This window comes from Ochotona princeps, chromosome 9 (assembly GCF_030435755.1).
Source record: "Ochotona princeps isolate mOchPri1 chromosome 9, mOchPri1.hap1, whole genome shotgun sequence".
Taxonomy (NCBI): Eukaryota; Metazoa; Chordata; class Mammalia; order Lagomorpha; family Ochotonidae; genus Ochotona; species Ochotona princeps.
In genome coordinates, this window is record NC_080840.1 from 7,575,919 (window position 1) to 7,591,665 (window position 15,747).

Here is a 15,747-nt window from a genome sequence, read left to right on the forward strand (position 1 = left end):
GACTTGCTCAACTGCCTCCACTTTCTGTTGGTCTGTGAACATCTTGCACTTTGCACTCCTCGATCCTGGAGTTCTGAAGCCTGAGCCACAGCAGGCCTCAGTCCATGAGTGTGCAACAAGGAAGACCGCAGTGATGTCCTCCAGGGCCTCCTGGTGAAGTGTCCATTTGACGGAGCCTGTTTAGGACTATCTCCCTTACCACACACCATGTGGGACACAGGAGGGGCAGTTCCTTGCTGGGTTCCCTGACACCATGCTCATCAGATCTGACAACTTCTCTCCTAGGAGGCTGCTCCGTGACTCTCTCCTGCCATGATTCTCCTTCTGCTTCTCAGTGTGCTGCTGGTGCCCTCTACTGGTGAGTCATATTGCACACTGTATTTCCAGTTCAGCATGTAATTAACAGGAATACAAGCAGATAATGTTGAATACCATCAGAAGAACTTAGTAGTATTTTTTTCAGCCCCCTGCCCAATGAGTGATGCAAATGGATTATCAGTGAGGAGTCGTAGATTTAGTTCACTGGACGTATGTGAGCACCTGTACGTGAGAGTGACGGGAGACAGGAAAAAGCACAGATGGAGGTAAAAAGCAAAATATTGGCCCAAAAGAAACTTCCCTTTGCCCGAGCACACTTCACTGACCCATCTCTGGCCATGGGCTGTTGTCCCCCATCTGACTGGTGCCCTGTGCAGAATATTGGCCTTTCTGATGCATAGCAATGTCCCATTCGCTTTACCAGGCTTGTCCAAGGTAAAGGGCAGATACCTCCATCCCTGTCCTCACATTCGTAAGTGAGTCTTGCACCGCCAAAACCTAAAGACATCTGAGCAAGCTCCTTGGTCCGAGTTCATGTGGGGGCTCTGGCCGCTTCTCTGCTGCTTTCTTGCTGGTGTCAATACAGCGCTCTCAGACCTGGACCTGCTTCTCTGCTAGTTAGCCATCCAACAGCACATGGCTGGCATTTCTCATCATTCATGCCACAAAGCCAGGACCTCAAGGGTAGGGAGGGCACCTCAGGCTCAGGGCAGAGTCCAAGCAAAGGCTGGACAGCTGGAAGGAGTAGGGGGTCTCAATCACAAAGATTTCAGCCTAACACAAACATGAAGTTCAAGATTTAGGGCAATTCCGTAGAGACTGCATAATGTGTTGGTCATAGAGCTTCTTGTTTTCATCAAATGGTAAAGACAGTATGCCTGGGAGCCCTAGTGCAACCATCGGGCCAGGCGATGATGTAAACCACGGCACAGGCTCTGCTCCCAGAACAGGACGAAGGCCAAATGTCCTCCCCTCTGGAGTAACATGCTTTCTGGCTCACAATCAACATCATTCTGGTACATGCTACCCTGACATTGCTCCAAACTTCCACACTACCCTTCCTGCTGCCAGATCCCAAACTAATTTATCCAGTCCTCTGGGATAAGCAGTGGTTAATTCAGGATGTCCTACTGTTAATGCCAAAATGTGGACACAGCAGCCCCCACAGTAAGGCCTATGGAGTTAACATGCATCCTGCTACGTTCATTTTCCACCCTCCAGAGAGAAATCTCATTGTCAGCCACACACAGGAGCAGGGGTGAAGTCATCATTGAGGAATATTGAATAGCGCACAATGGCTGCTCAAGTGGGTCACAGGTGTTCTTAGCCACTGGCTGTTGTGCTCATCGGGCACTTGCAGAGGCAATTATGCCAAATGCAAATGCAGCCAAGTAATTACACAAGGCGCTGTAGCAGGGCTAAAATGAAACTGACATCACAAGTCTACCTCTGGGTCTGCAGGCCACGTTCGAGAAGCCAGCAGCTTCCAGAAGGGAGTGCCCTCTCCACGCAAAGAACCTGGGAGAGATGTGGCAGCACTGGAAACAGAGTCCTGTGGTCAGCTCACTGCCCTGCTCCTGCTGCCAGTATGGAGCACAGCCCTACTCCCACACCACCCTGCACACCCCCAAGGCAAACTGCAGTCGTCCAGTCTATGCACTACTCTACTTCAAGTCTGAGCTAAGGGGAGGACCTGAGGTGCATCCAGATAAGCTGATTCTTGATGCCATATGGGGGGTACGGAATTGTTCCCAAGTGTCTCATTTGTCTCTCTCCTCAAGCCTTTGTGAAACACCCTCGAGCTACACCCCATCCCTTGGTTGTGTCTGCGATCTGGTCACCTTGGTGAGCATGTCCAGGGAGGTGAAACTGAACTTTGCCCGTAGTCCACCCCACCTGGGCTGCAAGGTCATCAGTGGGCTGTGACTGTGAATTGCGTCTCAAGAGGAAAGGAACAATGCTCCTGGTCCTGAATGGACCACCCTGCCTCAGGCAGCACACTGGGCCCTTTCTCTCTAGCTTCCAATTCTGTCATGGATCAGCAGGTGTCTGCAGGCAGAGGAGAGCCGAGGGACTTTGTCCTCTGGTTCTGGAAAGGCTCAAGGTGGCTCTTTCATGCCTGTTCCCACCTGTCCTACAGGTGAGGTCTAGAGAGGCTGTACTGTCCAAGCTCACCAGGCTCTGCAGCAGGGCTGTTGACTCCTTCTGCAAGGTTGTATCAGAAGTCAGTGAACATGGCAGCTTGTGAATATTCCTTAGGAGGACAACAAAAGGCCCAGACAGATGGCTGCTCTCATCAGTCTGAAGACGTCCCCAAGAGGAAATTCCCCAACTCCAAATGTCAATGTCAAGAGGCTCCAACCAAACAGGGCCAAGCCAGGCATCATTGGGGACACTTTCCTGATCAGAGTCAGTTCATCAGGCTGACCCTGCATGGCTGCTTGATTGACAGGGTTTCTCAGCAGTGTGAACCTAACATGCCAGACTCATTACTGTCCACTTGGTAAAAGACCAGGATCTCTCAACAGTTACAGAGGAAATATATGGGAATGGACAAGTCTGTCCCCTCTCTAAGCCTTCAGGGAACAAGGCTGAGGACAAAGTGAGACTTCAGCCCCCGCCCATCTGCCTTTGCCCCAGGGTGCATCCTCAGGGCCCGCAGGAGGAAATGCCAGCCGACAGCTGGAACAGTACTTTGGGCCCACACACTATTTATATGACATTTCTAGACCATGGGCTTCTAAACCATATTGGGAGCATGAAAATGCCTGTTCTCCCCCTCCTCTTCTTAAATTCATTTGAGAGACAGTGAGAGGAGGGAAATTGGGGGGTCGGACCAGAGGGCAGGACCAAACACATGCCACAGCCCTGGGCTGCAGGCTGTAGCCACTAGTTGGGAGTAAGGAGCTCTACCAAGATCTCCCGCACGGGCAGCAGAAGCCCCGGCACTGGAGCTGTCACTGATGCCTCCAGCAGAAAAGCGGCATCAGGAACAGGGTGAGGTATTAATTCCAAGCCCCAATATGGGCCAGGAGTGTTAGAATTGCTATCTCAACCACTAGGCTAAATACTTGTCTCACAGTCCCACTGCAGACAGGCTAATCGGGCTTGCATGAGGGCATGGAGATCAAAACGTCTACTGACCCTGAATCTCGGGCAATTTTGATGCTATTTAAGGGAAACTTTTATCCTCAACTATAAACTCTTCCTATACCATTGCTTTAGCTTAAGAAACTCCAAGGCAAATATGTGACTAAACAAAACCATTTGTTTCATAGGTGAAGACAGCTTCAAGATCAATCTTCAAGCCATCTCCAGCCATAATGAGCTAATCACTAATATAAAGTACCAGGGTTGATTTGAACTGTAATACTGCAACAAGGTGGAGGAATCCACCATGGGGGGAGGGTACGGGGAGAGGTTGGGGGAATCCCAGAGCCTATGAAACTATGTCACACAATGCAATGTAATTAATAATTAGAAAAAAGAAATTACAAGCAAAAAAAAATACCAGGGTTGGGCCAGTGCTGTGACACAGCAGGTTGAGGTACTGTCTGACTAGTCTCCCCAATGATGGAGTCTGGTTCAATTCCAGGATATTCCATTATATATTCCTATATACATATATGTAAAGGTTTATCTGTTTATTTTATTTATTCATGAGAATGAGAAGAAAGGGAGAGAGAGAAGAGGGGAAGAGAGAGAAGAGAGCTTACCCACTGTTCACTCCCCAAGTGGCTGCTCTAGCCAGGGTTGGGTTGACTGATGTCCATTCTAATCTCCCATGTGAGTACTGGAGCCAGAGCCTTGGCCCATCCTCTGCTTCCTATCCAGGCACTTTAGCAAGAGACTGGATGAGAATTGGTGCAACCAACATTCAAACTTGTACTCCCTGCTACTTTACCTGGGAACGGAACCAAACAAGCCCAAGTATCCAGGCCTCTGCCACCTGAGTGGGAAACCCAGATGAAGCTTCAGGTTCCTGGCTTTGTCCTGGCTCAGATTTGGCCATTTGGAGACTGAATCAACACAGAGAAGATCAGTCTTTCTCTCTGCAACTCTGCCTTTCAAATAAACAATACATCTTTAAAAGAGAAACATGGCAGGCCCCCCCACCCCAGCATGTCCATCGTTGTCTTCAGGAGCCATCATATAGGTCTCGCACATGCATGGAATGGGATTGCAGGCACTCCCACAGTCCTGCTGCATGTCACCTCCTGGCCTCCAACAGTTGGTGGGTGACGGCAGTGCCTGCGCTCTCTCATCCCTCTTCCTTATTTACAGAGGGCCATGCTCTGGATACACCACACCTTCCTCGGGAGCTGCCTCCAGGACTCTCAAAAAACATCAGTAAGTAGTGTTTGAATTTTCCCTAAGGTCTTGGTAGAAAGTTGTCTAGGATACTGGCAGATAAAATGATCTGTTCTGAATATACCCTAAACCACTTATTACTAGAGCATTGATAAGGTGGGACTCAAAAGAAATCTCCCCAAGCAAGCTCCCCCAGCGGCTGATCCACTAGTCTCTCCTTTGAGACAAAGTCTGAAAATTATCCCCTGAATCAAAAATATACTAAGAACAAAAATGAAGTAAAGAAACTGATCATGAGGGATGTAAGGTAACTGTGTCAGTCACAAATTGAGCTTTCTAGCATGCAAGAAAAGAGGGAAGACTGTATTGGTTGCTGTAGTTATGAGGAGATCTGGTTTTATACCGTAAGAATTGGAAAGTTGTTTGGGTGATGGGTTATAAAGAGTTCTTAGTGAGTTCTTTTGTGGGTATCACCAGGGAGCATAATCATGGTAGACTAGCTAGTCATATCAGCCTGAAGCAGATGATTTAGTTCCAACCTTCCAGAGAGATAGGCTGAGAGATAAGGTGAGCAGCCCACACACTCATGCGAGGGGCCTCTCTCCAAGGGGCGTCACCCCCAGGGGAAACAATGCCCATAAAGAGGTCATACAGGACATACTGGGCCCTTCCAGGAGAAAGCCAGGAAACACGCATTCCTGCTGGCACCGGAGCCATTGCTCTTCAGCAAGAACAGCCTCCTGAGGATCTATGTCACAGTCCCTCAGGAATGAGGGAATGAGATGCCCTGGTCTGGAAGCTTCATTCTTTCCCATGGATTAAGCAAGTAGGATGTTCAGAAGGAGCATTCCCAGTTATAAGAGTCACAAAGCTGAACCACAGCCAAGACCACACCTGCCCACCAAGTATTTACAGCACACACACAGCTCTCCCCAATCCTGATACACCTTATTAGGGGGTTGTCTTTATCATTACTCAACAATACCTGGTATCATAGCTCAGATTTGTGTAGTCATCAGGTTTCCATGGTAACCTGTAGGACTCGAAAATTAGCCCAAGGTCCAATTTGTCCTTGGAGTAGAAAAGGTTTGTCCCTTCTGGACATGGAGGAAGAATGAGTGAAGAATCCTGTATTCCTTTTCATTTATGTTTACTTCCTTCCACTTAGACATCACATTCTTCAATGGGGTATTTAAAAACGTGGAAAGTGTGGCTGAAATTTTTGGTAAGTTAAATTGCTTTTATCCACTAATTAGCATTGCGTGATGTATGTGTGGGAAACCTGAGGAAGTTACCAGGGCCTTTGTCTGTTCTGAGTGCCCACAGCTGTCCTAGCAGGCTCTCAACCATGTCACCCAGGTTCTGATCAGTGAAGTGGCAGTTTTCACTGGAGGAGCACCATGCCCTCATTGACCCCACTTTATTGTTCTTACTGCAAACCAAGAGGAGGGGACTGGCGCCCTCATTTGAAAGCCATGGGAACTGAGGCTAATGAAGTTAAGTGACTTGCCTATGGCCACATAGCTGCAAAGGATGTATTCTTTGAGTTCAGAACTTAGTCCCCTATACCAAAGCAAGTTTACTATCCCCAAATGGTAAGAGAGAGAGAGAGATAGAGAGAGAGAGAGAGAGAGAGTGTGTTGAAAGAGAGACTGACTGAGTTCCAAGCGTATGAATTCATGACTATCATATATTCGTATTACGTACTACAGAATCCTTTAAAGTATTACACTTATCACTTGCATGTCTATTTTCTGATGATCCAGACTCCATAATAATTCCTGTGTCAATGTGTAAGTGTATTCCCAAGAGAAACAACAGTATGATTACTTGGGCAAACAGACTCAGGGCTATTGGGTTAGACAGTGCTATCCAAGAATGTGCAACAAGGTGCAATTAAGTTTCCTCTTCAAGTAAATATATATACTTACATAAATACATATATAAACCTTTGCTTTTCCTATCAGCATAGATTACTTTAGTTTATTCAGTGAGGTATTATTGAAATAAAACATGAAACATGGAGTTTGAGGTGGGAAGAAACCAGAGCTGGTCTACCCAGAGGACCCTCTAGTCCTGCCCAATTGCCTCTCATGACCCTGTGTATTTTAGTCGGCCCTTTGGGTTTACTCTACTCAGAACTTAATTGCCTTCTAGCCAGAAAGGCAGAGAATGGGAAAGCTGAATATGTTATTCAGAATCAGAAAAAATTACCAATTTTATTGCCAACTCTATTGCATTATGCTTTAGAGTAAACCGTTATTTTTTGGGCATATCCTACTGCAGGTGACAGGATTAATATAGGGTTTATGGAATAAGACTAAGTGAATACTTTATAACACAATTATGCGGCATTATGAAGCTTAACAACTGAATAAATGAAAAGACATAATACAATTTATGGCAACAACCAGATCCTCAAAGCTCATGTCTATAACCTTTCCGTCCTACAGTGCCAGTCAGCACCTATCACTTAAGAGCTACTCAGAAAACTAACAGCACCTTGAACAACCAACACAGTTCACTATCTAGAGCAGCAACAACTATAATGGCACCAGCGGCTCAACATACACAACAGAGACACACCATTCTCTATATTGTTTCACTGCTACCATGAGCATATTTAATTTTAAATCAGGTTTGGGGTATCAGGGCGCCAATGACTGCAATTCTAACCAGCATATCCTCATCTACTTGCAAGAGAGAACAGTGGTTGAATCAAAAGAATGTCTTTCTTCTCCTTTATTCTCTATTAGAAAATAAATACTTCCCAGGACAAGCCAAAAGACTTCGGGTTCTTAATGATTAGATCTGGATCTCATGCTAATTCCTAGTTCATTAACACAGAAGCATAGGATGACCAGAAGTCTCTAAGAATCTTCAAGAAGCATTCCAGGGAGTTAGGGAAGATTGCCTTCCTTCAGCTCCATCAGCAAGGAAGAAAGGCATTAAGACTGCTAGATAGGCAGACAACAGGGGCTGTGGATTCAAAACCTGCTTCGCTTCAATAATTTGAGGACACTGTAGGTGCTTGCACGGGTAATGTGGCATTATCAGTCCTAAGTTAGGAAGTTCAAGGTAAACAAGTTCAGATGTATGAATGGAGACTCCTTGTTAGACCCTGGTTCTCATCACCCATTTGTACATTTGCCCCTCCATCCAGACTGCCTAGGATCCCACTTCACCTGGCTTCAGGCTGTCTTCACCAACTTCCCTGCACTCCTCCAATTCATGAACGGCATGAAGTGCGTGGCTGGCCTCTGCCCCCGGGAGTTTGAAGACTATGGTTGCGCCTGTAGATTTGAGATGGAAGGGTTGCCCATGGATGAGCCTGACAGGTGAGCGAGAGCCACAGGTAAGCAAGCCTGAAAATTAAGCTCATGGGATGATCATCATCCTCTAAGAATGGTTGTAAGACATCCCAGGGACTTAAACAGCAGAATCAACTTCCTTAAGCTTTATTAATAAGGAAGAAGGGATTCTGGTTGTTGGGTGGGTAAGCAGTGGGATTAGTTGACACATGACACCAGAGCACAAACATGGAAACTGCCCTGGAATAGAGACTCAGACAACACCTTAATTCCAGGCACCTGGTATCCTCACCTTTTCATTGCATTGTAAGCTGCGATCTGCAGTCATTCTAGAGGAATCTTAATTTATGACCAATGTGTAAGACTTCATTTTAGCATTTTTCTAAGTTTGGATTCACCTGTATCAGAACCACTTAGGTGTTTGTTAAAATGCAGCTTCTCCATTCAACACCTTAGGATACCTTTAGGTGAAACCCAGGATCCTGAATTTTAAACAAGCTCCCCAGTGACTCTTTAGTATAATAAACTTTGAGAAATATTTCTAATTCAGAGCAATTGGGCCACAGTAGGTGAAGCAACTATGAAGATTTATGTACCGTTTCAACACATATGACTCAAATAGCAATAATGTGTTGCCCCTGTGCCAAAAACAGAATACCATTCATGCATTGCCCAATACCCAGTGGCAAATATAAAGAATAAAAGTGGGCAACAAAGATATGCTCCCTTCGTCCACACCAGGGAATTGCAAGACAGAATGCCAACTTTTACCCATCATATTAGCAATGTTAACTATCATTATGGTTTGGCATGGAGATGGCAACAGGGGACCACAAACAGGAGGGTCAGTCAGAACATTCACTGATTTGGGAGATATGGTGCCACTTCTTAACATTTTAAGGTGCATCAGTGAGTCACTAATCCTCGGTGCTTCTAGTTTATGCTCCTATTGTTGTCATCTTATACAAGATGTAACACCTTTGTGTTCCAGATTCATCTGTAAAGTGGAGGTAATAATAATATCTACAGCACAGAGTTATTATCCAGGAGTCAATTACCAAGTTCAGGTTAAATTATTGAAATGCTGTGTGCCTTATCAAGTCTGTAGTGATTGGCAGCAGTAACATTAGTAACCGTAGAAGTAGAGCTGTAACCATAGAGTATCACTGGTATCAACAGTAATAATCATAGCAGTAACGGTAGCAGTGTAGTCTTAATCATGTTAACAGCAGTAGCAACAAATGACAGCAGTAGTAATAGGAGCGATCATAGTAGTACAAGTAATAGTAGTAGTTGTAGCAACAGCATCTGCAACACTAGTACTCAGAAGTGGGAAGTTGAAAACAGTCTCTACTTCATGGAGCACACCTCACCCAATGAGCTATCTCTGTGCCCAGGGATAGTGTACGCCTCTCCCTCTGTAGGAACACATGGAAGTCCCATGGTAGTTATCTGCCAGAGCTCAATTCCGTCCTGGATTTCTCATGGAAGACCCTCTCTCTGAACATCTTAGGCATCAGGGCAGTCTCTGTCCTCCCCCAATCCCCATGTTTCCCTTCCTTGCACTCATCACCCTCTCCGGTGCGTGTCTACGGGATCAGGACTGTACTGTATCCAGGCTGTGTACTTCAGGCACCAAGTATAGTACCTGGAGCATAGTAGGACCTCAACACACTGACTAGGTGGCCAATCTGCCATCATTCTTAAAGGATCAAAGGTCAATGAAGTAACGTGTGGTGGTGTGACTGGTTGGAAAAAGCCAATGGCTTTGCTGTGAAACCTGCATGTGAGAGCGCAATTGCCTCTGAAACAGAAGTGCACTTTCCCATGGTAGGGTCCCTGAGCAAACCAACTCCAAGAGGGAGCTTGATAACATTCACATGGAAGCGACATACTGCGTGGGACCCTGGGCCAGGCCCTTTCCACAGCTGTTTCCCCTTACCACCTCCTTTAATTGTTGAAAGAAAACATGTGGTAAACCTAGAATCCAAAGAAACAAAGCACTACTTCATCACTCTCTCCAGTCCCAAACAAATGATCAAACACCACGTCCCGGAGAGGCAGAATGATGTGACACCCAATTGCAATCATTTTACACAGCTCAGTGGGTGGAAGTGGGGCTTTCTACACTCCTGAAGACAAGCCCTTTCCACCTTGAAAGCTCACACAAGATTCCTAACTCTGTTGCCTTTTACTAAGTGCTTACCAGGTGGAAGGGTGTAGATAACTTCTTTCTCACACTGTGAGTGATTTAGTGGCTTGCCCAAACTCACTGGACACCTGAACAGTTTCTTTAAATCAGTCTCCACTGACTTCCTGTTTGCACTTGGAGCCCCTGACCGCCCACACTGAATGCCATCCATGCTCTGTGACAAACCTTGACTTCGACAAGTTCCAGAGCCTGTATGCCTCAGAGCACACACACAGAAACGCACGTGATAATAATCGCACCTTCACACAAGGACTGAATGAGGTTAAGACTTAGAACAAAGCGTGGCGGCACACGCTCAACTCACGACAGCTGCTAGCCAGGAGCTATGGAAGGAGCGGCAATTTCAGGAGCCCCTTTAGCAGTCCTTCTTGGGGCCCGTTTTGCCACACCATCCCCATTAGTTTCCAAGGCCCCACTCTAACTTCTCTTTCGCAGGCCCAGGACTGGAGTCTGGCGGGGACCTTGTTTCTGACTCCATAGCAAGTCTGGTGCCTCCCTTCTCCAGGAGCAAGGCCCTGCCCTCAGATCCCAGATTCACCAGTGTCATCTCTCCTCATCGTTCCCTGCCTGACTCCCACACCAAGCTCCAGGCAGGAGCACAGCCGTCCAGGGACAGGAAAGTGACCATGCACCCAGCAAAAAGTCGCCAAGCCTCTCTGAGGTGGAGAGGCACTGACAGTGAAGACGGATCTCCTGGCTGCTAGCCTAGCTTTTCTGCCCTCTCAGGAGAGGCAGCTTTTACAACCAAAGCTCCAAGTCTGACCACAAGACCTCCAAACCCAGCTCAGGCCATATGTGACTAGGCCAGCATTAGGAGAGTCCTTGCCCTCTGGGGGCTTCAGCATCCTGTAAGATATGGGTAACACTACCTTGTTCAAGGCTTGTTACAAACATTAAATGCTAAATGCTTAGAGCAATCCCAGCAGCTGGACCCAAACATCTTAACCATGATTAGCAGACATATTTGAGATGGTAACATTGGTTTGCAAAGATGCAAGTAACTTGCCTGTGAGGAAGCTCTGACAGCCAGGATGCAGACTCCCTGGGTCTGGTTGTAGGGTCCTGCTCAGCACTTTCTCCTGCCTCTCAAGTGAGAGGAAGGCTGGTGCTGTGCTGGTAGCAGCCGCCTCACCACGCAGCATCCCCACCCTGGAGGAGGGCAGTGGAGCACCGTGGCTCTGCCATGGCTCTTCTCTCCATAGCCCCAGAGGGCGTGGCTCTATCGTGGGCAATCATCCAAATGCAGCTCACCTGTTTCCTCCGCAGACCAGGCTTATATTTAAGATGCTCCCCCTCCCATGATCTGCAGACATCATTAAGTTTTCAGTGAATTCAGCTGAAACCCAGGGATGCCTCAAGCTGGCAGAGTTCTCCAATTACAATGAATATGGTTTTCCCTGGCCCTTGTCTGTGACAGGCTCCAACTTTGTTCAGTTTCAGTGGCAGAACACTCTGTGTTGCCCACCACGTGCTGTCTGTGTAATGCGTGATCTCTGAAGCAAAGCAGAAACCCTGCCAAGCCTAGTCCTTCGACTCTTCCGCTCTCTGTGTGAACTCACAGAAGTCAGACCCCCTCTCTGGGCCCCCAAATCCTTGTCTACACAGTGAGGGAAAAGCTACGCATTCATCCCAAAGTGTTGTCCTATGTGTTCTTTTTATTCATGAGATATGGGATAACCCAAGCTGATCTGTGCCAGAATCATGGTCTTAATGTTTAATCATTTCCCTGTCTTCAGAATAATTTAGTTGCTTTTCCCCCTCCCTCCACTTGCTGGGAGTATCAACTTCAAACACCTGTCTTGGATGTAGAGAGAAGGATGATTTCTTAACACAGAAGTCACCTGCTCAGGAGGCTGCACCACGTCCTCATGCCGGGGCTCCTGTGAACAATGGTATCAGGCCTCTCTTGCTAATGATTTTCTCCCCTTCCTGTTTGCTGTGTGGTTTCCAGGTTTACTAACTAGTCCATCAGGGCCTCTTCATTCCCAGGTGTAGAGTGAGTCCTGCATATCCGCCTTGGCCTCTTCCTCATAGGGAAGTCCAAGCCACTGATGGAATTGCATCTTCTACCACCAGCAACCCAAAATGGGGCAGTGACTTCAGCTCCTGTGTGAGGCCAGGCAGGAGGAAGAGAGGATGGATAATGGGCAGCTGATTATGGTAGTGGCTGGCTCCACAGGCAAACGTGGACAGCAATGGGATTAAGCATCTGGAGAAGATTGAGGCATGTCTGACCCTGACCTTCACTGAGCCACCTAAACCCTGAGATGTGGGTCGCAAAGATCCACAAGCTGAGTAGGGCCAGTGTGGTCCTGTTGCAATCTGAAACTTGTAAGACAGAAAGGTGTGCATGTGTGTACACACTCACCAAGTATTTGAAACTGATCACTCCCTGAAGTCACCTGGAGGCACAGAGTACCAGGGGATGCATGCCCGTTTCCTTCCCAGTCTAACTTCCTCCTGTTCTCCCTTCCTGCCGCAGCTGCTGCTTCCAGCACCGCAGGTGCTATGAAGAGGCGGCTGAGATGGACTGTCTGCAAGACCCCAGCAAGCTCAGTACAGATGTGGACTGCATCGGCAAGAAGATCACGTGTGGTGAGCATGTCCAGGCACCTCAGGAGGGCTGTGCTCAGGAAGACAGGCCTGGGATGCAGGCATGGCCAAGATCTACCTGTGTCCTCATTGGCATCAGCAACATCGTGGCTCATATCAAGAGCCCCACAAGGGCTGCGTTATGGCGTCTGCAGATACACAATAAGTGTTTTTTGAGTTGGAAAAGTTCAGCCAATTATTTCACTTCTATTTAGAAAAAACTACTTTTCATTATACATTATACACATTTATACATTAACATGTGTTTTTTGACACGTGTATATTTGTATAATATCCAACTGGGGTGTCCGTATTTATCTGCTCAAACACTGAACATTGCTCTGTGGCAAAAACATCCAAAACCCTGTCTTCTAGGGTTTTGTAGTACATTGATACTATCTGTAATTTCCCTGTTGTGCAACAAACCCAGTAGTTCTTACTCTGATCTAGCTGTTACTTGGCACCCATCAATGAACTTCACCTCTTCCCAACCTTCTTCCTTCCCCAGTGTGAGATAACTTCATTGTAGACTCAGCTTAGGAGTGAGATCAAGAGAATCTTGCCTGTCTATATTTGGCTTATTTCAATTACCATAATGGCATCCCGCTCCATCCATGCTGTTGAGGATGGCAAGACTTCATCCTTTCCGTGGCTGAGTAGTATTCCACTGTGACTATGTGCCACGGTGTCTATGTCCTCTCTCAGGAAATGGAGACTTAGATGATTTTCATTCCTTGGCTGTTGTGAACAGGCTGCTGTCAACATGGGAGTGCAGATATAGCTGACAGTTTTCACATGAGGAACTCCGAAGACTGGTAAAGCAGTATTTGTTTTCTTCTTGTGCATTCTGTAACATTGGAGGCAGATGCTTAACTCCCACAAACATCAAAGTGTATGGGACAGTACCTATTCTGGAGACTTATGGAGAAAACTTAATTAAGTGATGGTTGTAAAAAATGGTTGTCACAGCAACTGACAGTCTTAAGACATCAGAGATGGACATAGGTACAGGAGTAGTGATGAGGCATCTGGTAGTGACAGTGGTGCTATGTAGCGCAAAATGTACCTGGGCTCAGATTTCGGCTACCCACATTATTTTCACATCCCTAAGAAAGGCTTAGAATGAAGTGGGAACACATTGTGTCTGGGCACTTTATTAGAGTCATCTTGTGTACATGCCTCCTATGTGTCATGGAATTTACACAAAGCAGTGCAACTCTTTCCCGCCACCCTAATAGATGGGACTATTGCTATTGTTTTCAGACAAAGAAAGGAAACTAAATAATTTTGCAAAGCCACTGGACACTAAGAGTCAGAGATAGCATTAGACCCTAGGTCCATCTAATTCCAGGTCCAGCTAACATGAATTGGATGGGATATGGAGATATGGAACATCAGGGAACCAGCGAGATGGGGCACAGAGTGTGAACCATTGGTGGAGTGCACAGTATGCATGGGAAAAAGGATTCACTCATTCACTCACCAGGTCTGTGTTGAGCAAGACACCAGTGTGAGGTCATTGTGCCAGTTCTGGGGACACCCTCACCTTCTGCGCTGTCCTTTGGATTGCCAGACACTGACAGAGTCATACATAAAGGAGATGTGTGCCTGCTGGTGACAAAAGCTGTGGACAAAAATACAGCGGACAAAAGGCATAAGCAGGACTAGGATGGAGGCTCTCATTTACACAGGAAGGTCCAGGAACCTCTCTGAGAAGATGAGAGTTGAGCAAAGTCTTGCAGAAGAGGTAGGAAGGGACCTTTGTTGCTACCTGGCAGAGCAGCAGAGAATACTGGGATCCTTTAAGGGTCCACAGAGGCACAATGTGGACAGAGAGGTAGAAATAAGTGATGGTTAGGGGTCAGAAAGAACTCGAATGGGGAGCAGTCCTGTGATGGGAAGGCACTGGAGTGTTTTGAAGAGAAGAGCTTGACCATGATGTTTCAAAGGTTATTTTGCTCCTGCATGCTCCCAGGAGACTACACTGCACAACAAGGAAGAAGGCAGGGACACTCAGACCTGTCCAGTTGTGATGGAGACTTGGCTAGCATGACAAAGTGGAGAGGGATGACATGGTCAAACTCTAAATATGCCAAAAGTGGAGATACAGGGACTGAGGGGACAGAAAGTGAGTGGGGCCCACAAAACTGATGAGATGACGCTGACATGACTGACTTGAAGAAATGGGCAAGTGGAGTAGGATTTTCAAAGAGCTGATCAGAAGCTGTATTGGAGCTAGCATAACCCCTTGGGATTCCAAGGGAGATCTTTCTAACCCATGCTTCCCTTTCTCTGGGCAGAGTCCAAGGACCCTTGTGAGCATCTACTGTGTACCTGTGACAAGACCGCCATAGAGTGCTTGGCTCAGTCTGGCATCAACTCTTCCATGAACCTTCTGGATTCTTCCTTCTGCCTGGCTCAGACTCCAGGTAAGAAGGTCTGGATCTTGCATTGACACAATTGAGACAAGAGCTAGGATGGAGACCATAGATGCTATCTTCACAGTCCACATGTGGAACCTTCACACTGTCCACCAAGCCCACTGCTCTAAAAACACTTCCTATGTGCTTTCCTCACAGAGACAACCAGCAGAAAGGAGCTGCTAACGCTTCTGCCCAGAGGTGAGGCCTCCTGGAAACTGGCTGTCACTGGGATTGCAAAGGTGATGGGAGGGTGGGTGATGGATGATGTGGGGGTTCTGTGGACATGCCCCTGCCTCCTCTGGGCCTGCCTCTTGGAAGCTGGGGTGAGCCCCAGCATTGGACATGCCCTTGCCTCCTTGGTCTGGAGTGGGATTGCTATTACTACAGCCAAACATGAAACATCGCATCGCATCAGTGTGGATCCTGCCCCTTGGTACACAAATGAGTGTGGATTTGGGATGTAGATCCCAATAGCTTTCTCTGTCCTTCCTATATCCTACCAGGAGTTGTGGCCAAACAGGAGCTAGGGGTCAGACATCAGGGCCCTCTAGGCAACTAAGCTCCCATTACTGTGGGTCCC

The 15,747-nt window shown here is 47.1% G+C and overlaps 1 protein-coding gene across 3 annotated transcripts in view; it reads left to right on the forward strand.

The window, feature by feature from the left end:
* Nucleotides 1-312: 312 nt before the first annotated feature.
* Nucleotides 313-15,747, forward strand: part of OC90 (otoconin 90) — a 28,904-nt gene continuing 13,469 nt past the window's right edge. For all 3 annotated transcript variants that reach the window (XM_058668362.1, XM_058668363.1, XM_004580838.2), the window contains exons 1-7: nt 313-358; nt 4,603-4,668; nt 5,798-5,854; nt 7,793-7,967; nt 12,635-12,747; nt 15,045-15,173; nt 15,324-15,365. In XM_058668362.1, the coding sequence (XP_058524345.1) occupies nt 313-358; nt 4,603-4,668; nt 5,798-5,854; nt 7,793-7,967; nt 12,635-12,747; nt 15,045-15,173; nt 15,324-15,365 (628 nt within the window). The remainder of the gene's footprint in view (nt 359-4,602; nt 4,669-5,797; nt 5,855-7,792; nt 7,968-12,634; nt 12,748-15,044; nt 15,174-15,323; nt 15,366-15,747) is intronic.